Genomic DNA, 23,273 nt, shown 5'->3' on the forward strand with positions numbered 1-23,273 from the left:
AGCCTCTCCCTGGTTAGGCTTCCTCCGCAGGGAAACGCCCAGGCAGGGAAAGGTTTCCAAGGGCGTTCGTTTGTCCTGGAGTCGCTCCCTCTCTGGGCTACCTCCGCGGGGGGAAAGTCCAGGCAGGGAAAGGTTTCCAAGGGCGAGCTCTCACCCTGAAGTCTCTCCCTCTCTGGGCTGCCTCCGCAGAGAAAGCAAAGGCAAGGAAAGGCTTGCAAGGGTGAGCTCTCGCCCTGGAGTCTTTCCCTCTCTAGGCTGCCTCCACGGGGGAAAGCCCAGGCAGGGAAAGGCTTGCAAGGGCGCACGTTCGTCCTGGAGTGTCTCCCTCTTTGGGCTGCTTCCGCAGAGAAAGCCCAGGGAGGGAAAGAATTGCAAGGGTGCGCATTCACCCTGGAGTCTCTTCCTCTCTGGGCTGACTCCACAGAGAAAGCCCAGGCAGGGAAAGGATTGCAAGGGCGCACGTTTGTCCTGGAGTGTCTCCCTCTCTGGGCTGCCTCCGCAGAGAAAGCCCAGGCAGGGAAAGAATTGCAAGGGTGTGTGTTCACCCTGGAGTCTCTTCCTCTCTGGGCTGACTCCACAGAGAAAGCCCAGGCAGGGAAAGGCTTGCAAGGGTGAGCTCTCATCCTAGAGTCTCTCTCTCTCTGGGCTGCCTCCGCGGGGGGAACCCTAGCTGGGGACAGGCTTCCAAGGGTGAGCGATTGCCAGCAGTCTCTCTCCAGCTGGGCTGCCCCCTTATGTCCGACCCTTGACATATCCACGAGTAATATAAATACCCACATTTTTGGCCACAAAAGTTGACCTCGACTTATACACGAGGTCGATTTATAGACGAGTATATACGGTAATCCAGATAAGACAGATGTGCTCCTCGTCGATTAAAAAGCATATCAGGGAATAGGGATTCAGTCTGTGTTTGATGAGGTTTCACTCCCCCAAAGATCAAGGTTCACAGCTTAAGTGTACTCCTAGATTCGGCCCTAACCCTGGATGCTCAGGTTTTTGTGGTGGCCAGGAGTGCAGCTGCACTTATTTCTTGGAAGATGTGACTTGGACACAATGACACATCCCAAATGGATTATTACAATGCAGTCTATATGGGTCTGCCTTTGAAGAGTGTGGTCTTCAGTACGGAGTAGGAATATCAGTAAGCGAAGGTAACTAGTACCACCGCACTGTCGTGGACGGATCATTTCCTGGTCAAGGCTGAACTAAGAGCCACAGTCCGCCCTGTTGGGGCTGGAGGACCCATTAGAATGGACTGCCCTCAAAGGTTAATGGAACCAACTGGATTCCAGAAAGTCTTAGAGGGTTCTTGGTTGGTAATGCCGGTGATTCTGTTGAAGCCTTGGTTAATACCTGGATCACTGATCTCGCCAAGGCTATTGACACAATTGCTCCCAAGCGTACTTTCCAACCCACTTCTAATCGCAAATCACAATACATTGAAGATCTGAGGAAAATGAAGCGGGTTGGACAACAACTAGAGCACAACTGGTGCGACACTCGACTCTTATCTGACAGAACTCGTCATAGGAAATTTCTTTGTTCCTATAGAGAGGCAATACAGGCAGTACAGATATCTTTCTCCTCTGTACGTATTGCATCTGTGGAGTCCTGTCCAGTAGAGCTATTTAGGGTGGTAAGGGACCTGACACAGGTTCCATCTGTGCAGAACCCTTTATTTAACCCAACAACTGCCTGCTGTAACATTTTTAACAACTACTTCGAAGATAAAATCTCTCAGATGATCTCCGATCTGGACGCTGGGATTGCAATAGAATCGACTGATGAGGTGTCCAGTGAACCCGTTATTGAGGTTAAACTAGATCGGTTTGAGTTCGTGAAAACTGATGACGTGGACAAGATCCTTGGAAATGTGACATGTCCCCTTGATCTCTGCCCATCATGGCTGGCCGTCCACGGGAGTGATGCCTTGATGGCATTTCTTAAAGATGTCATCAATGCATCCCTTAGGGAAGGTTGTGTTCCAAATTGCTTAAAGGAGGCGGTTGTTAGACTGCTCCCGAAAAAACCTTCCCTGGACCCCCTGGATATGAAGAACTGTATCCCATCTTCCATTTTTCAGCAAGGTGATCAAGAGGGCTGTCGCCCTTCAACCCCAAGTCATCTTGGATGAAATCAATTATCTAGACCCATTTCAAACCGGCTTCAGGACAGGATATGGGGTGGAGACTGCCATGGTTGCTCTGGCTGATGATCCTTACCTAGGCATTGACAGAGGAAGCATGACACTGTTGGTGCTTCTAGACCTCTCAGCAGCCTTCGATACAATAGATCAGTGGTGGCGAATCTATGGCACATGTGCCAAAGGTGGCACTCAAAGCCCTCTTTGTGGGCACATGTGCCATCACCCCAGCAGTTTCTCAGAGTTGATTACAAGAAAGCCAGAGGGCTGTGGCACTTTGTGATAAATAAGTGGGTTTGGGGTTGCATTTTCTGCACTCAGTTTCTAAAAGGTTTGCCATCACTGCAATAGATCGTGACATCCACTTGGAATGCCTGGGAGAGTTAGGAATTAGTGGCACTGCAGTCCAGTGGTTCCGGCCTTCCTCTCGGGTAGATTCCAGAGGGTGATGCTTGGTGACAGTTGCTCCTTGAAAACAGAGCTTAAATGTGGTGTCCCTCACGGCGCCATTCTGTCCCTGATGCTATTCAACATTTATATGAAGCCGCTAGGAGAAATCATTCACAGACATGGGGCAGGATGTTATCAGTACACTGATGACACCCAAATATACTTCTCCATATCCCGATCAGCTCTACATAGGGCTATCTTTGTACCTAGTCCGGAAACTTCAACTACTGCAAAATATGGCATCCAGGCTGGTCGCTGGTAAAACTAGGAGTGACAGAATAACACCTGTTTGAAAATCTCTTCACTGGCTGCCTATTAGTTTCCAGGCACAGTACAAGGTGTTGGTTATAACCATCAAAGCCCTACATGGCTTGGGTCCAACCTATTTGAGGGATCGCCTGCTCCTATATAATCTGCCCCACACCCTCAGGTCCTCTGGTAGGAATTTATTGCAGCCTTTAAAAACCAGACTAATTGCTACCTCCCAGAGGGCCTTTTCTGCAATTGCTCCCAGACTATGGAACGGCCTGCTGTCAAATTGCCAGCTTAGACAGCTTTAAAAAAGCTGTCAAGACGGATCTCTTCTGGCAGGCCTTTCCTAAATAAAAGTGTCCGGCCGTAGAATTATTGCCCCTCACATCATGTATTAGTCCACTGCTCTGTCCTTGCTAAATAAAAGTTTTATTTATTATTATTATTTTAAAGAGTTGCAGCCAGATTGCTAATAGGTACTACTTATAGATAGCATAAAACTCTCTCGTTGCCGCAGCTATACTGCTGGGTTCTTTTCTGGGCACAATTCAAAGTGCTGGTTTTGATATACAAAGTCCTATACAGCTCAGGCCCAGGCTACCAGAAGAACCACGTTCTTTCCATATGAGACTGCCCAAGCTTCAAGATATGCAGGGGAGGCCCTTCTCTCTATTTCACAGCCTTCGCAGGCATAGCTGTTGGAAATGTAGGAGAAGACCTCCTCTGTGATTGTTTCCATGCTTGGAACTTCCTCCTTAGGGATGTCAGGAAGGCTCCTTCTTTGTTTTTCTTTTGGCAGCAGGTTAAGACCTTTCTTTTCCAGCAAGCCGTTGGAAACTGATCTTAACCACAAAAGAAAAGAAAAAAGAAAAAAAAGAAAGTTGGGGGGGGGGCTTTTATGGTGCTGTACTGTTTTAAAATCTGTTTTAAAGTAAAATTTTAACTGGTTTTAAATATTTTGTGCTTTTAAATATTGTTTTATTTTGCATATTTTTATACAAAATTTTGTGTATTTTTAAAACTACAGTAAGCCCTCCTTATCCATGGATTTTTAATCCACGGATTCAACCATCCACGGCTTGAAAATATATTTTAAAAATATAAATTACAAATAGCAAACCTTGATTTTCCATTTTATATAGGGGACACCATTTTGCTATGCCACTGTATATAATGGGACTTGGAACATCCACGGATTTTGTTATCCACGGAGGGTCCGGGAACCAAACCCCAGCAGATACCAAGGACCAATGTTTTATTGCATTATCTGCCTTTTGTAAGCTGCCATGAGTCTCAGCCTAGATTAGAAAGGTTGAATCTAAATAAAGCGATTGATGGAAGGAAATGGTGCCTTCCAGGGACTTTGGACTAGTTTCCATAAACCTCAACCTTTATTCAGGTTGGTAAAAACTAAGGGGAACTGCACTGCAAAATGCCTGGATGACCTCAAGTTGGGATTTATTTGAGATCACTATGAAATCACACTTAAGAATAAAATTTCATCTATTTTTTCTGACACTATACATTAAAACATTAAATTAATCAGAAAATTCAAATTATGAGCAATTTGCATTATGAAGCAAGCAGTTGCCAAGTCAAACATAGCTTCTTGAATGTTGTGAAATGTTGCCTAGGGGTGACAAATATAAAAACTGGAGGCTTATCTGTAAAAGGTCAGTCAGAAATAGAGTTTGGCCTGTTACAGACTGCCAAAATAAAGCTGCTTCAGGTCTCTTTGGAGGTATGCTATTTAAATGATGCATGGGTCCTAAGAGTCCGGAGGTCGTGCCAAAGCCACACTCCATTCCTAAGCACTGGAGTGCAGCTTTGGTGCAGCTTCCGGATTCTTAGGGTGCATGCATCATTTAAACAGCATACCTCCAAAGAGACCCCAAGCAGCTTTATTTTGGTAGTCTGTAACAGGCCTTTGAGTCAGTTAGAAAGCATGGAATTTGTAAGATCTGAATAGGGTTTTGGGTGCTGAGATTGATGAAGGGGTAATGGTCATCTTAAGCCCAAGGGTGTGGGGCCAACTTGCGTCGGGGTCCAGTGACAGTATTAATATTTCAATTCAAGAGTAAATGGATCAAGGAATATGAAAATCTAGTTTAAAACATAAACTCTCTAGTTCAGAAAGATGTCTGGGCACAATTCAAAGTGCTGGTTTTGAAAATCTCTTCACTGGCTGCCTATTAGTTTCCAGGCACATGGTTATCTCAAAACAGCAGACAATAGGAGCTCCCAAACCCTTTCCCAGGTCAAATTTAAATCTTAGCCTGAGAGGTATTTGGCAGAATTCACTCCACTGAGAGACTAATTCCACCAAAGACATTGTGTGTGTGTGTGTGTGGGGGGGGGGGGATGAAAGCCAACATTCAACAGGGCCTTTCTTGCTCCAAGTTCACGTGTCCCATTCATCCCAATTTTCTAAGGAAGAAGCCCCCAGCTCTACTATTTTTGTAGACAATGTGAGCCACACGGAAGAGGGAGGAAAAGAGTCTTGCTCATCACTTGCTAAAACACCCAGTTTCTTTATTTTCAAAGAAGGGTAATAATCTCCTGTGTGATAAGGGTATTTTGAAGATATAGAAGTTTTTTTAAAAAAACACTCAGCATTCTAAAAGCACTATATCTTAAATTATTAATAGCTCTACAAGGATTAAGCATTAATAAAGTGATTTAGAATGTGTTGTGAATGATGCAATGCTCTTAAATAAAAAGCTTGCATGAACAGAGCAATTTCACATACATGAATACACAAAGGATACAGCACAAGATTAGGGTGGGGGATACAGTACTATAAAGTCTTCAGCTTTCTAGGCTGTAAACACTGGAAGGGTTAAAAGCAAAATATTTAGGTCAAAACAGGCAATCTGTAGAGTGTGGCATATATAAGCACTTGTACTAGAATCTGTGCTGGATCAACAACTGCCTATGCTTCTTTTGTTTTGTTGTTATGTGCCTTCAAGTCATTTACAACTTACGGCGACTCTAAGGGGTTTTCATGGTAAGATTTGTTTAGAGGAGGTTTGTCATTGCCTTCCCAGAGGCTGGGAGCATGTGACTTGCCCAAGGTCATCCAGTGGGTTTCATGGCTGAGCTGGGAATCAAACCCTGGACTTCAGAGTTGTAGTCTAACACTCAAACCACTACATCACACTGGCTATGTTTCTTACAACAGGAAAAATAGGACTGACCTTAATTTAGGGTATGCTTTTGTATCATTGTTCACATATGTACACACATATATTCCTACATGCCAGTCCAATGAAAAAAATCAAACATTTCCAGTGCTCTACTTCAACATAAGGGTGAAATTGGCTCACCAACAAATATTAACAATATTAACACCTTAGAAAATCTTATTAATATAACAGTCCACATACATGAAACTTCACCAAAGTAAAAGAACATTGCTAGGGACATTATGAGGCAGGGTTTAGGAAGCTATATCCAACAAGGGTTTCTGAGGGCAAAGGGTGGGCTGCACAAGAGGTAGGATAGATAGAACTGTTTTTAGTAACAGTGCTTGCATTTATGTTGTTTCCGAGTAAGGTGAACATGAAAAAACCTCACTTCCCTGTTGATCACAGATACTTTTCAACTCACTGTAGACACAAAATTGCCTCCTTGTCAAAAGGCTTTTGATTAGCTCAACAGGATAATCGCATATCCTGATCTGATATATCCAAGGAGAGGTTAATGTGATTAGATTCTTGGTCACAGAAGCATAAGTGATGACAAGGAGGCCAAACAGAAAGCCCAGAAAGAAGACAACAAAGATTAGCCATCTAAAAGCATGTGGATTTGTTAAATTGCACTTAAGACCCTGAAAAATCCATCACAATACTCTCTCTCCAAATTGTCCACCAAAAATAAGCAACCAAGCTTAGAATCAACACAGCTTTCCCTAATTTTATTTTACAAGGAAGCAATGAATAGTTTTAACAATTTTCATTCTGAAAATTTCAGCTACAGCTTTCAAAGACTATTCAGTTTGGGATTTATTTTACACAGAACATGCAATTTTTGTACAGAAAACATTTTCTATGAAGAAAACTAGATTTTTTTTTACTTAGAAAATAATATTTCTGCAAAGAAATAGATGTATCTGGCACAGAAAATGCTGTTTTATGTGAATTTTGAGCAAAGTACATCCTGAAGTAGTATTCTTCTCATTGCGGTTTCCTGACACTTGAGAAAGACATTTTCAATCATTTGTCAAATATTCTTTCCATCTCTACAACAGTCAGAGCTCCCTAAGATTTTGAGAGGCCCACAACAAATTCAGCACCCAAAAGAGTATGATCATGTACACTGCATAAATCCTAGATGGTCTCCAAAGTTGGTGTCACACAGGTGGGACAGGAGGAAGTCCTTACATTGTGATAGAGGTGGAGATCAGGGAAAGTAGTCTTTATAACTGCTGTGAGCACCATAGAAATCTTCACATATGTAGGTTAAAGGGTACAAATTCTCTATATGGTGGGCACAGTAGTGCAAATGCCTAAGAGTTGCCTCACAATTGATGGTAATGGTGGGATTACCTGAGTGGAAAATCTAGCAAGTGGATAAAGTAAGGTAATGGGTAAAACCCTCACATAAAGGCTCAAAGCCAGACACAGAAAGACAGGATAAAACCAAGGGATTTAGAGCCTAAGTTCAGGAAAGGAAAGGAAAGGAAAGGAAAGGAAAGGAAAGGGGGCTTCAGAGGCTCCTGGCTACTTGAGTGCTGTTGCTATTGTGTGCCTTCAAGTCATTTCCAATTTATGGTGACCCTAATGCAGACCCATCACAGGATTTTCTTGGCAAGATTTGTTCAGAGGAGTTTCCCTTTTGCTGTCCTCAGAAACTAAGAGTGTGACTTGTTCAAGGTCATCCAGTGAAAATTAAAAGTTAGATGACTGAATATTTCAAAAACCATGCTTCTGAGACACAATTATCTGGAACAAAAGAGATATCACGAGGTATGCTCAGATGGTACATTAATTTACTAGTCTATCTTAGGAAATAGACACTTCAGAATTAGCCCTTACTTCTTGCCAAGGCTCTATACTGGCCAATTTAAAACATACTGCCTGACAGGGGTAGCAAATGGATAGTTAGAAAGAAACCTATATGTATCCTGAGCATCACATACAATGGCAGACCAACTCCTTTGATTAGGTTACAGCAGAGCACACATGTCAAGCAATAGTATCAATATCCTCTTGCTTTTAACAGCCATTAATCCCTTGTCCATTCATCCTTTCTCAGAGCAATAATGCAAAAAAACTGACAAGAGTTTTAAAAACCCCACAGAGCCAATGTTTAGTTTAATTTAATTTACACCCTTTGCTCACAAGAAGGAACTCACAATGGCTGAACTTCTCATTGCATAATCTTCCCTTGCATAACCGCTAGACAGAAGTAGTAACAGGAAAGTGTAAAGACTGCCTGTTCTCTTACAGGAAAACATTCAGGCATCTATATATTCCACATAATTTTGGAAGAGCAAATAGCATCTTCAAGATGCTAGAGTATGACTGGAAAGTGTCACAAGGAGGGAAAGAAATTCTCTTTTCCCACACCTCCATATCCAATACTATGGCATTCATGACTGCTTGTCCCCTCCCCCCTTGATACTTGCTGATCCAGTTCCAGATTTCCTATGTAGCTTGACCCTTGAACCACACGCTGAAAAGTGGGCAAGGATGTTATATCACATATATGATACCAATAATTGGTAGCTGAAGAGGAGAAAGCAAAGCAAAGCCACTACTATGCAAGACTTGGTGAAGGACAGAAAGTAAAAAATGTATGTCTATGGTGGCAGTTAGTAGGGATATGGATTTGTTATGCAAGCTTTTTGTTGATTCTTATGATAATTAAAGTTAATAGTATAATAAAACATGACACTACCATGTTTAGAGTATTTCCAGATAGTACTAATTTGATTTTTAGCATTTCTACCTAAGAGATCAGGGAACAAACCTGCATAATAATTGGGAGAGCCACTCTGCTAGAGTACCTACATATAGGGACTGTCAAGGAGGCCAAAAAAAAGTGTGGAGCACTGTGCCAGCTTTTGTTGCTATAGTGGAGAGTAACAGCTTTGGCCAATGTATAGTGAAGTATCACCCAAAGAAGCCACCATTGTTTATCTTGCAGCTCAGTGCAGCAGGGAGCAAGATGGGTTTGGCTGACAGTCTGCAGAGACATGCATAATGTTTCCACCAAGGAAGCCCCTACCGTCCTTTCCTATCCCAGCACATATTAAATTTAGGGGAAATTGTTGTCTAGTTATTACCATATATTAGTTGTTGTAATACGGCCAAGTAGAATAAATTTTTGATGCAAAAAACAAAAAAATCCAAACATCTTCACTTATATACCACTTCATACCGAACTAGCAGTGTCTAATTGGTTTACAACTGTAAGCTAATTGCTCACAAAAACCTGGGTACTCATTTTAGCAACCTTGGAAGGATGCAAGCCTGAGTCGAACTTGAACCCTGGCCAGTACTGAACTCACAACCTTCTGGTTTTGAGTGAGTGGCTGCAGTACAGGCATTTAACCACTCCACCACCAGGCAAAGTATTTGATGAGGTTTGGAAAGAGTATGTGGGAATATGTGACATCCTTCTTTGCCCATGCGTACACATAGTATGATATATAGCTCATTCATAGGCCTGTTACAGACTGCCAAAATAAAGCTGCTTTGGGTCTCTTTGGAGGTATGCTATTTAAATGATGCATGCATCCTAAGAATCCGGAAGCTGCACCAAAGCTGCACTCCGGTGCTTAGGAATGGAGTGTGGCTTTGGTGCGACCTGCGGACTCTTAGGACCCATGCATCATTTAAATAGCATACCTCGGACCTAAGCAGCATTATTTTGGCATCTGTAACAGGCCATAGATTATCTATGTAAAGTCTGCACACAGTTCCTGGTTTCCTATACTCTTGTCACAAAACACAGTGCTAAATATCCCTTATTTAATTAGAAAATAAAACAAGTGAAGGCTAGTGCAGTATAATAGCTGGAATGCTGGTTTCAACCTTGTGTGTGGAAATATAATTGATGCAAAGCATTAAACTTACTAAGTAACATTCCAAGGGCAATATCTTCAACCTAGTATGCCCAACCAGGTTACTAGAAAAGTAGTAGTAGTAGTAGTAATAATAATAATAATAATAATAATAATAATAATGTTTATTTATAGCACGCTTTTCCAAAGAGATCAAAGCGGGTTACAACAAAGGTACTACACAATGTACAAATTTACAAACAGCATCCACATAAAAAATCCATGACAATACATCAGAGTATTAAAAACAAGATAAAAATTACAAGGTTAAAAACCACAACAATAACTAGCTTAAAATGCTAGTGTAAAGGGGAGAGAGCAGAAATCACAGTGTCTGGGGGAAAGCCTGTTGGAAGAGGAAGGTCTTCAGCTTCTTCCTGAACAGGTCAAGGGAGGTAACCGAGCAGAGCTCGCCGGGAAGAGAGTTCCAAAGCTGCGGGGCCGACTTGGAAAACGCCCTCTGTGCAGTCACGGTGTACTTCGTATCAGGAACCCTCAACAATTGCTTCCCGGCCGATCGGAGAGTGCGGGGCGGATTATATAGGGAGAGGCGGTCCTCCAAGTACCCTGGGCCCAAGCCATTTAGGGCTTTATAGGTAATAACCAACACCTTGTATTGGGCTCGGAAGCGAATGGGCAGCCAATGAAGATCTTGCAAAATAGGTGTTATGTGGCTAGTCTTGGAGCATCCAGTGACTAACCTAGCTGCCATATTCTGCACTAATTGAAGCTTCTGAGTTTAGTACAAGGGTTGCCCCATGTAGAGCGTGTTACAGAAATCCAACCGAGAGGTCACCAGAGCATGTACCACTGTTTCAAGGTCCCCCCGGCCCAGATAGGGTCGCAGCTGGCGTATCAGCCGAAGCTGATAACAAGTGCTCCTGACTGTCGCATCCACCTGCGATGTAAGGTGGAGTGACGAGTCCAGAAGCACCCCCAGACTGCGAACTGAGTCCTTCAGGGGAAGCGTGACCCCATTCAGGACAGGTGGACAAATCTCCATCCCCGGGCCAAGGGAACCTATCACGAGTACTTCCGTTTTCTCTGGATTCAAGCTGAGTCTGTTTTCCCTCATCCAGCCCATTACTGACTCCAGACAGGCATTTAGAGGAGAGATGCCATCCCTGGTCACTGCATCAGTCAGAGACACAGAGAAACATACAGTTGGCCCTTCTTATACACGGATTTGTTATACACAGATTCAAGCATACACGGTTTGAAAATGTTCAAAAAAAGTATAAATTTCACATATCAAACCTTGATTTTCCATTTTTTATAAGGGACACCATTTTGCTATGTCATTATATTTAATGGGACTTGAGCATACACGGATTTTGTTATACATGGGGGATCTTGGAACCAAACCCCAGCGTATAACAAGGGTCCACTGTATTTGGGTGTCATCAGTGTACTGATAACACCGCGCCCCGTGTCTCCGGATCATCTCACCCAGCGGTTTCATGTAAATGTTAAATAGCAAGTAAGGGTAAAGAGTCTTTAAATTATTACCCACGGAGGTGTTATAAATACTAATGAAAGCAGTGCAATCCAAACTGGTTTACAAATATCAACTTTCAGCTGACAGGCACCTTACACTTCAACAAAAATGTTTGCTCTTGACCCAAAGCAAGGAGTGGTCTTTCATGGAGGATTTTTTAAAATTATTTTAAGTAGTTTTAACCTCCCTTTTCAGCTGAAAAAACAGTAAAGAAGATGACAGATCCTGCCCAGAAACTTACAATCTGAAGTAGGGATGAACTAACAGTACACTTCAACTGCTTTTGTTGCCCCTATACCCATTTCCCTAGGCTGGATTTTTTTTGTCAAATTAAAAAAATAATGAATTGCCCCTCTTGAAAATCCCCAGGAGCAGTGGTCTACCTTTTAAATAGCTCTCCTAATACTATATTTAAGATTTCTAAAGTACCAATTTTTCAAAACCCAAAGTGGATTTCTGTCCAGTTCATGGTTCTTTGGCAACTCATCCTCAGACTGAGCAAAGTAGAATCACAGAATTGGAAGGGCCATCCAGTCCAACCCTTTGCCATGTAGGAACTCACAATCAAAGCATCCCCGACAAATGGCCATCCAGACTCTGTTTAAAGACCTCTAAAGAAGGAGACTCCACCACTCTCCAAGGAACTGTGTTACACTGTCGAAAAGCTCTTACTATCAAGAAGTTCTTCCTAATGTTAAGTTGGAATCTCTTTTCCTGCAGCTTGCATTCATTGTTCCATGTTCTAGTCTCTGGAGCAGCAGAAAATAAGCTTGCTCCATCCTCAATGCAACACCCCTACAAATACATAAGCAGGGCTATCCTATCCCCTCTTAACCATCTCTTTTCCAGGCTAAACATACCCAGCTCCCTAAGAGCTTCCTCATAAGACATGGTTTCCAGGCCCTTCACCATTTTGGTGACCTTCCTTTGGACATGCCAGGGACGTAGCTAGGATTTTAGGAAAGGGGGGGGGGGCCAGACTAAGGGCTCCCATTTTAAGGGGGTTTGGGGCGGCAGCACAGCAGCACACACCATTCTTTTTTCGGGGGGGGGGGGGGCCCCGGCCCCCAACCCCCCCCCCCCCGGCTACATTCCTGGACATGCTCCAATTTGTCAACATCTTTTTTGAATTGTGGTACCCAGAACTGGACACAGTATTCCAAGAGAGGCCTGACCAAGGCAGAACAGTGGCACTATTACTTCTCTTGATCTAGACTAGGGGTCAGCAATCTACGGCCCGTGGGCTGGATCCGGCCCGGCGAGGCCTTGGGACCAGCCCCAGCCCAGTCCTGCTGCCGATTGCTGCCCCCGCCGCAGCTTCTGCACCGCTCCGGGCGCCATTTTGAGTTCGGCCCCCCAGTTGTCTGAGGCACAGCAACCCGGCCCCCGGCTCAAAAAGGTTGCCTACCCCTGATCTAGACGCTATACTTCTATTGATACAGCCTAATATATCATTGGCCTTTTTAGCTGCTGCATCACACTACTGATTCATGTTCAACTTGTTATATATAATAATAATAATAATAATAATAATATAATTTATTTATATGGTCTTCACTTATGATTTAAGGAATCATATAAAGGGGAAAAAGGGTGAGAGGGAAGAGGGGAATAAGCAAACTCAGTAATAGAGGGCTGAGTGCAAAGAGGAGGGATAGGGTCCAAGCACTACAGATAGACTCGGCAGTGTAACTTGTCAACAAGTTTCCTTATCTCACCAGAATCTCTGCCTCCTATTTAAAAGAATAGGAAAATATTTTACTAAAAATAATACACTCTAAGTCCTAACTTTTTAGGATAAATGAGAACCTGACAAGCATACTTTGATAACATGGTACTCAACAGCAGTTTAAACTGCCATTATCTCAGTTCACATTTTAATATACATAGCACACTCATTTATTGTTAAAAGTATCCATCCCTATCTTAACAATCTGTATTTTTGAAAGTCAACACTTATTAAGACTAAACAAAAACATCATCAATCCATGTCATATCTACTTAAAATAGTAATTACATTTTGTTAGTTTTAGAAGAGGCATCAATTCCCCATTTATGTTAACTAAGGGCCCAAACAGATAGGCCAAAATAAAGCTGCTTTGGGTCACTTTGGAGGTACTGTATGCAGTTTAAATGACACATGTGTCATAAAAGGCTGGAAGCCACACCAAAACCAGGCTCCAGTCCTAAGGACTAGAGCACAGCTTTGGGGCAGCTTCCAGGCTCTTCGTACGCCTGCATCATTGAAACAGCATACCTCCTAAGTGAGCCGAAGCAGCTTTATTTTGGCCTGTCTGTATGGGGCCTAAGAAAAGAATGCATATAGATGAAATTGCAACTAAAAGGACATCACAGTCTCTTGGTGGAGATACATGTTCTATGGGGGTTTGTTTTCTCATTTTCCTAGTTACAGAATGTGGAAACAAGCAATAATACATCCATTCTAAAAGATTACAGAAACAAAGAAAGTTAATCTAGGACAGTGGCAGACAGTCTACACTCACGTATGCCATGAAATAACCCAGTGTAATTCACAATACAAGAGGAATGATACTTGCATGGAAAACAATGCATCTGTATGTTCTGCATAGGCCAGGTTGAATTTTATTCTAGCCACAAAAAGCTTTTAGTATTCATATTATTACAGTATAATTAGTACTGTAGTTACTAACTAACTGGACCTTTTACCAGTTATCACAAAGACTGACAAGCAGCCTTTAGTTATTTGTTTTAAATATAGCATATTTTAAAATGTTTTAATAACTTTGGATATATTAAATATTCAAATATTTAACTGACAGCATGACTAATATCTTCAAAAGTCTTAAAATAAAGACACAAAATTAGCGATTTTCACACTACCAGTCATTCTAAAAGAAAAAAGACTTTTTCCATCTAGGCAGCATCAGTGAATTTGTTGTTACTGCATGCCTTCAAGTCAGCTCTGACTTATGGCCACCTACTGTTTCATCATGTTCTTCTAAGCCACCAAGATTACTTTTTAAAAATAACAAAACAAATAACACTTTGGTTAAATCTGGCTAAAATTTTTAAAAGCTGCTTCATATGTGGGAGAGAACACACTAGTCAAAATGCTAGTGGACTTTTTTAATATATAAAAAGGAAATAAAATATATTCATCCCTCCACATTCACTGGGGTTAGGGGCACAGGACCCCTGTGAATGTGGAAAAACCACAAATAGCAAAAACACAATGTTTTTACCTGAGATAACAGCTCTCTAGGAATCTCTAGGTCCTCCAGTGCAGCTCTGTGCTCAACATCTGCCAGATGCTGGTCATAGCATTGCATGGGAGGAGCTATAAATGCCTAGTGGAATGTTCTCTCTAGGAATCTTTAGGTCATCCAGTGCGACTTCTGGTTGGGCTGGAGGACCTAGATATTCCTAGAGAGAACATATTAATAAAATGCGTGAATAATCAAATGTGTGAAAATCAAAACTGGAAATGTGGAGGGATGAGTGTATAGCAACAATAAATAACAAGTGTAAGAGTTTGAGATGCACCTAAGCTTTAGAAGAAGCGACATGGCTGAGAAAACTGAACAATCTTTCTGGGTACATTTTAATAATCAAAGACCTTCTAATACAGAAGTCTTTCATTTGAACTATTCACTTCTGTTATTCTTTGGGGGGTAGAATAAGAAAGCTCTCAAAATGTAGGAAAATCGGGGCGTAGTGTTAACACAAAAAGTAAAAGTACAGTCAGCCCTCCTTATACACAGATTTTTTATCCATGGATTCAAGCATCCACGGCTTGAAAATATTTTTAAAAGTATGAATTTCTGATAGCAAACCTTGATTTCCCATTTTATATAAGGGACAACATTTTGCTCTGGCATTGTATTTAATGGGTCTCGAGCATCCACGGATTTTGTTATCCACAGGGGATCCTGGAACCAAACCCCTGGGGATAACAAGGTCCCATTGTACAGTGGCTCCTTGGTATCCCCTGGGGTTTTTTTTCCACACCCCCACCACCCACCATGGATATCAAAATGCATGGATGCTCAAGTCCCATTAAATGCAATGATATAGTAAAATTGTGTCCCTTACATAAAATAACAAAATCAAAGCTTGTCTTTTGGAATATCTACACACGCGCGCGCGCACACACACACACACACACTAAAGACTTATGAAGAAGCAATCTGGTGTGCAACTTTACACCACTACAGCCCAGCTAAGAAACAGGTATGAAGCAGCTCTTTTCCAGCTTGAGGCTATATTCTTCTGCTGTCAAGCCAGGACAAACATAGGAGATTAACAACCCAGCTCTGTTTGATGTTCCAAATAATCACTGGACAGGTGTTACCAAAAGCACTCAATAAAACCCGCCTGCTTCTTTGGGAAGACATGTCCACATGAGCTGAGAAATGTGCCCCAATCTCAAATGAGTGTAGGGAAATAAAAACTACATTCATGGAAACCAAGAGGTCATGTTGATTCTTTTAATATGTATGTGAGAGCTGGACAGTGAAGAAAGTGGATGGGAAGAAAATAAACTCATTTGATACGTGGAGATGGCAAAGAGGACTGTGGACAACTGAAAAGACAACAAATGGGTCCTTGAACAGATCAAGCCTGAAATCTCCTTGAAAGCCAAGATGATCAAATTGAGGCTGCTGTACTTTGGCCAGGTCATTAGAAGGCAGGACTCATCGGAATAAACAATAATGCTAGGAAAGGTGGAGGATAGCAGAAAGAGAGGAAGGTCTAATGCTAGATGGATGGACTGTTAAGGAGATCATGGATATGAATCCAAAAGACTTCTTAGGCAGACCAGTGGAGGAAAGGGAGCCTTGGCAGAGGTCTCATCCCCAGGGCCCCCATGAGCCTGGGACAACTTGAGGGTAGTTAATAACAGCAACAAGTGTATTTTCTGTTTGGTTATTCCCTGCCTTGATCCATGGGGAAATAAATAACAACAACAATCATGAAGGGAGGAAGAATTTTCCCATGCCATTTCCTCCTTCATCTTTCGGATGACAATAATAATAATAATAATAATAGTTATGAATGGAGCAAGACTTTTACGATGCTCCAATAATAATAATGAAATTATTATATAATAACAATAATAATACTATAATTTATTTATATTCCGCCTTTTCCTGAGGGAATAAGGCAGATTACAGAATGAACATAAGCGATATGCTATAATAAAGCATAGAAATTCACAATTATAAACCGTCCCATACCCCAACCGTAAAAATAACAGGTAAAAAGCAATAAAATATTGCTTTTTATATTATAATAATAATCTATGAATTATAATTTATTTTAAAAAAGCAATTTTTTTTAAAAAAAGAGTATAAATTAATATGATTTAAAATACAATTTCCCTAAAACCTGGGGTAGATTTGTAGCACTGGAAGAGCTACAAAGGTTTTATGGGGGGGAGCTAATCTGGAAAGGCCTGCCAGAAGAGATCCATTTTAAGAGCCCTTTTAAAGGCTTATAGAGTGGTAACGTGACGGATCTCGTCCGGAAGGTCATATAATAATAATAATAATAATATATTATTATTATTATTATTATTATTATTACCATTATTATCCAAATAATGACCTTCCTCGGAGGCCCATTCCTAAACGATGCCTTATGCCCCATCTTCCAGCTCTGCATGGACTAGGGAGGGAAGGGAGGGAGGGAGGGAGGGAAGGGAACCCAGGCAGCCCAGGCCCCAGAGACAGGTCGGAATGCCTTCGCCGAGTACCTCGTTCTCCACCACTTCATGGTAAGCAGGGGGCGGGTCGAAGCCTCCGGTGCTGCTACCGCCGCCGCCGCCGCCGGAGCCGTCCCCTCCGCCTCGAGGGCCTCCTCCTCCTCCGGGCCCGCTATTGCCTCCCCCTCCTCCTCCTGGGAGAGTGCTGTTGGTGGTGCTGGGGACGGTGGTGGTGGAGGAGGTGGTGGTGCCTCCTCCTCCTCCTCCTCCTCCGCTGTCCATGGGTTCATAGTGGAGCCCGGGCCGCTCGTTGGTGAGCAGCGCCACGGCCTCGTTGATGTCGTTCTTGGCCAGGCGGAGGGCCCTGCGGATGGCGGCCGCGTCCGAGAAGCCCATGCACAGCAGCGTCGTCATGTGCTGCTGCTCCTCCTCGCTCTCCATGGCGGCTCCCTGCCTCTGGCTCTGGCTCCCGCTCGGCTTCAGGCGCCGCCGCCGCCCGCTCTGCGCGCCGCCATCTTGGCTGCTCTCCTCCTCGCCTCAGGGCCGGACCAGAGGGAGAGTCCCGCCTGCACCCACCCACCCGGAAGTGGTCCTCTGAAGCCGGGATGGAAGGGCCGCCGGGGTCACGTGATGGGGGCGCCGCGCGAACATGATGGAACGCTCGGAGGTGGGGAGAGAACGAAATGGAGGCTGTTGCCATGGGAACCCCAGAGGCCCTTTGGCCCTGTAGGATTGGAGCTCTGGCCTAGCTTGGCCAAAGGTCCTCAGCAGCGCAAAAGAGGACAAGGCAGGGCAAAGTGTAGGCGCTGAAGGAAAACGGAGGACATGACCAAATAAAAGCTTATATATATATATATATATATATGTGTGTGTGTGTATCTATATATACAGTATATATATATATATATACACATATATATATATACACACACACAAATATACATATGCATATATATATATATGCATGTATATATACACACAGACATTTACATGCCTATGTATATATATGTATATGCATATGTACAGTATATGTGTGTATATATATATATATATATACACACACAGAGGCACACATACATACATGTATATGTCTATATCAATATGCATATGTATGTATGTATATACATACACACAGGCACACATACATGCATAGACATGTATACTATATACATATATATATATATATATATACACACACACACATATATGCACACCTACACACACACATATACATTTTATATATGTCTCGAGTCAATGCAGTAAAGGTTTTCAGCAAGGTGTCTACAGCCATTATGGCAGGATGCTAAGTATAAAATACTGTACGCTTGTCCCTCCATATTTGCTAGGGTTAGGGGCACAAGACCCCCATGAATATGGAAAAATCACAACTAACAAAAACACCATTTTTTTACCTGAGAGGACTCCTCTCTAGGAATCTCTAGGTCCTCCATCGCAACTCTGTGGTCAGCACCCCCCCCCACACACACACACACACAGACAGTGACCATAGAACTGCACTGGAAGAGCTACAAAGGCCTAGTCACAGTGGAATATCCTCTCCAGGAATAGAAACTTTTGCTGACCATAGAGTTGCTCTGGAGGACCTAGATGAGTGATGGTGAACCTGTTAGAGGCTGAGTGCCCAAACCACAACCCAAAACTCATTTATTGCAAAGTGCCATGTCCCTCTGGCTTTCAAGTAACAAATTCTGGCAAACTCTGTGCTGGGGTGACGGCACATGTGCCCACAGAGAGGGCTCTGAGTGCCACCTCTGGCACGCGTGCCATAGGTTTGCCATCACTGACCTAGATATTCCTAGAGAGAATATATTAATAAAATCAGTGAATCATCAACTTCACAAATATCAAAGCTGCAAATATGGGGGGATGAATATACAGTATATAAATCGAATTCATGTTTCTCAGCCATGCTCAGAATGCTGGACATTTTGGAATTCCTCCTGGACAGAAGGTTGAAATGTAGGACGTATCTTGGAAAAAGAGGATGACTGGTCACCCTGCTGAGAGGACAAGATGACCGGACGCCCTCCTTTTTGCAGACATGCCCTACATTTCAGTGCTTCCTTTGGAATCCTATGAGTGATTTTGGCTTTTGTTTTGTAACGTCCTAGATTTTTCTTGAATGCCCTACATTTTGCAGTGCCTTGCCCTTCTTTGCAGATAGGGCATCTGGCAGAGGAGGGCAAGTTACTGCAAAATGTAGGACATTCAAAAATGTAGGCCATTATAAGATAAAAGCAAAAAACACTCTTAAAAGTATACATTCATTTCATATTGCTTTTAATGGGGAGCAAGTCATATCCAGACTTGCTTGGAAGTAATTCCCATTGAACTTTAATGGAGTTGCTTCTGAGTAGATGTGTTTTGCACTGCATGTACTCTTTACAAAAACTATGGCCTGGATAGGGCTGTGCTTCTCAAATCCATGTAGACTTCCGAGGCATACTTGTTGTACTTAAAAGGTAATGTTTAGAAGAAGACCGCAAAGGGACTCCTGTTTCTCCTCTCCAAAGGCATCCTGATCCCTCTTGACCACTTAATGTATTTATTTTAAGCTGTGAAAAAGATATCCATGGGCTCTTCTTATTAGAGCAATGGGGGATGCACAGGGACCACATGTGATGCTTGAGGGCGACTGAGGTTTCTTTTACATCCCTCCTTATGGTAAAGGAGTTATTGTCCTGAGGCGCCTTTTCCTGCTCCTTGTTGGAAGGCTGCCAGAAGGTGCTTAAAGAAGAGGAGCTCTTGAGCTGATGAACATATGCCTGGAATGGAGGGACGAGTGTTGCATTGTCATAAGAATCACGTTCCTTTGCCATTAGATTTAAATGGATCCTCCCTGTTCAGAAACATTCTACCTTTCCAGTACTACATACTGAGGAAAAGGGAGACTGTATTCACAGACTGCATGCAACTCATATTGTCTCATCCCAGGACATAGGGAACTTTGATTAAGAAGCCATTCCTTAAAACTACGTACTTTGCACTGAAGATTTGAATTATAAGTTTTTCTCGGAGTTTCCATCAAGGACCGGTATATGAAAAGAAGATGTCCGGCTGATGGAGCTTCCCCAACTGTGTCTCCCACTTCCATGTGGGAGGTTGCATGTGTGCTTTCTGCTCTCATAGGGCTACCATGTTTCTGAATTCTATTTGTATGTGTTTGCGTCTCTTCAAGTCACTTGCCAACTTATAGCAACCCCATGAATTTAATTGCTGTTTATCACATGGGGGAGACTGGAAGTTTAAACAGGGATTATCGCATGAAAATTGTGCAATTGCTATTAAGATTTTCATACAAAGAAGTCATTGTCTGGAAAACAACCAGGGAATAACCGGGCAATAAACAGCAGCAAATCATTCATAGGATTTTCCAGTGAATGATTTGCTGCTGTTTATTGGCTGGTTATTCCCGGAATAATGACACTTTTATTTCTTTTCACTGCGACATCGTGTGAAAACCTTTATCGCTATTGTGTGGTTTGCCTGGGATATTCCCGGGATAATGGCAGTTTAATAGCAATGTCGCAGCAGCAGCAGTTAGGGTAGTTGTACTACCATAATTAGAAATCCAAAATCCATACTGGTATAATAACTTTATTAGGCAATTGATAAGAGCAAAAGTATCTAACATCACGTAAGATTTTCCAGAACCAGAGGCAGATGAAATATAGATTAAAAGATTTTAAACTGTTCCTCCCTCATTCCATCTCAGGACACCATGGAAATATATTGACTCCAGCACCAAAGGAACCCCTTTGTTCCTGCTCTCCAGACTTGGCAAACTGATTTTTGTAACATATTCTATGAGAAAGAAATCTGGAGATCTCAAAATATTATATATACTTTTCTGTTCATTGATTCACTTAATAAAAGTACTGTTTGCTGAGATAAAACAAGTAAGAGGCATTCTCAAGAAAGAGAGAAAATCAAAGATAAAGATACTTTTCAGTGCTATAACCTGGGCTCATATTGTTAGCAGCTAAAAGCCAGACCTCCATGTAAAACGTTTCACAGTAATTATAAAGATAAGGTGGAGTTTGTATTTAATTTAGGTAATTTATTAATTAATTAATTTTTATTGTGCAAAAATTGTCTACAGAAAGAAGGGGGGAAAGTAAAAAAAAAAAAGAAGAAAATGGAAGTACTGTGATTCAAATTCTGTACAGTTTTTAAATTTTAGGATGACAAAAGTGAGCAGGCTGACACAGTCAGGTTGGTTGAAAAGTAATTTCCTGTAAAGTGAAAAAATGCTGACGGTGTTAATGGTGGCTAAACAAGCCTCCCTCCAATTTCCCCACAAAATTAAAAGTTTAGGGTTTATAGTAGATAGAATCAGTAACGTAAGGTTTCAAAGGATGGTGAACCATTATGATTAGTTGCAGGTGAGTGTTTAGCTAGACCATGTGATTTCCCTTTGACAAATACTTCTCAAAGCCCTTCAGACATTCCCAACTGCATTACAGGTAACTGACAGAAATCAGAATTTCTTCCTATTTAAGATCCTAGTTAATAGAGAAATCTGCCTTCCATGATGTGTGTATATGCATATATAAGCATGCACACATGGACAGATGGATTTGTAGACCCCATCTCTGTTTCCACCTGAAAACGTTGACAAACCAGTTAGTCCTTATTCCTTACAGTAACTAAGGCTACACACTTTCCATAGAGTCAATCCTACTTAATTCAGCAGGACTATAAATTCTTATAGGTATGGATAGGATTTACTAAGCACACGCAACTGAAACTGACACACATTAGCTTTTTCTTTGTCTACTCCTGCTTCCATAGTTTTTACCTTCTTCTCCTACTGCCTTTCTTATTCCCTTTACTTGAACATAAGAAAATGCTTTATACCTATTCATATAATTGGGTTAGCTCACTATTGTTGACATTGACTAACAGTTTGTCATTGCTTACAAAAGTTGAAAAACACAACTAGAGCATACACCTTGCATAAAAACCTCCCTGACATTATGTAGCAGTGGTTCCCAACCTCCTTTGGGGGTCCTTTCACAGGGGTCGCCTAAGACCATCAGAAAACATATTTGCATGTAGCAATGAAAATAATTTTATGTTTGGGGGTCACCACAACACGGGGAACTATATTAAAGGGTCACAACATTAGGAAGGTTGAGAACCACTGTTATATAGTAAAAGTCTGAGAAAGCTCTGTTTGCAAGACTGAGAATTTTTTTGGTTTTAGAAAAAACAAGAATATATGGTGAGAGATGACTATGGCAAGCATAAGAGAGACTTAACCTGTGCTTCCTACCCGTACTTTCTGCCCTTTGACAAGTTACATGACCATGTAATTACATGCACGTTTGTTTTTCCTGACCAGACACTTAAATTGTGCCTTTTTTGATTGGAACTGGGGAAACCTTTGGCCTTCTAGATTTTTTGAACTATAGCTCCCATACTTCTTAACCACTTATCATGCTGACTGGGGTTTTCTAGATTTGAAATCCAAACTATCTGAAGGGCCAAAGCTTGTCACCTGTGTTCTAGGTTTCCCTATGTGAACTGGGCTATCTGAGAACAAATGTGCAAAGATTAATCATAAAGAAAGCTTGGCAAAGTAAAAAATAAAAATATAGTTGTCTCTCCATATTTGTGTGTGATCCGTTCTGGAAACCCCCTCCCCCACCTCGAAAATGGAAATTTGCATATATTCAAAGCCCATTGATCATAATGGGCACAAGCACCCTCCCCACTTTGCCATCGTGAAAAGTGAGACTGCAGACTACAAGTCCGCAGATGAGAAGGGACGACTGTACTGCAATGAAGTTGGCAGAGCTTTATCACAGGCACAAGGCAATTTGTCAAATCCAAAACAATAGGGGTAGGTAAGGCCAGTGCTGAAGTTAGTACTGTATAACTGCAATTTGTATCAATGATGCTTATCCTACTTTCAAGCATAGGGATTACTCCTGTGTGTGGTAATCCTAATTACATAGCCGTAAGATTATACTGCTCTTAATCCATGGGTCATGAAGCACGTGGAGAGAGGATACTATTGTTGGCCTTGTCCTTTCCCTATGTTATATGGTTGTTTAGAATGTACAGTTCTGTTTTGTTTTTTGAAGCTTTGTGTTTGTGATTCCAATGCATTTGGGATGTACTGTATTGATGTCCTTAATTTACA

The 23,273-nt window shown here is 42.0% G+C and overlaps 1 protein-coding gene across 3 annotated transcripts in view; it reads right to left on the reverse strand.

Moving 5' to 3' along the window:
• The window catches only part of USP24 (ubiquitin specific peptidase 24), a 113,163-nt gene extending 95,516 nt beyond the window's left edge, over positions 1-17,647 (reverse strand). For all 3 annotated transcript variants that reach the window (XR_006103806.1, XM_042466206.1, XM_042466205.1), the window contains exon 1: positions 17,153-17,647. Coding sequence is in view for 2 of the 3 variants with exons in the window: in XM_042466206.1 (XP_042322140.1) it covers positions 17,153-17,542 (390 nt within the window). In the remaining variant the exon portion in view is untranslated. The remainder of the gene's footprint in view (positions 1-17,152) is intronic.
• Positions 17,648-23,273: the final 5,626 nt, after the last annotated feature.

Source organism: Sceloporus undulatus, chromosome 4 (assembly GCF_019175285.1).
Source record: "Sceloporus undulatus isolate JIND9_A2432 ecotype Alabama chromosome 4, SceUnd_v1.1, whole genome shotgun sequence".
Lineage (NCBI taxonomy): Eukaryota > Metazoa > Chordata > Lepidosauria > Squamata > Phrynosomatidae > Sceloporus > Sceloporus undulatus.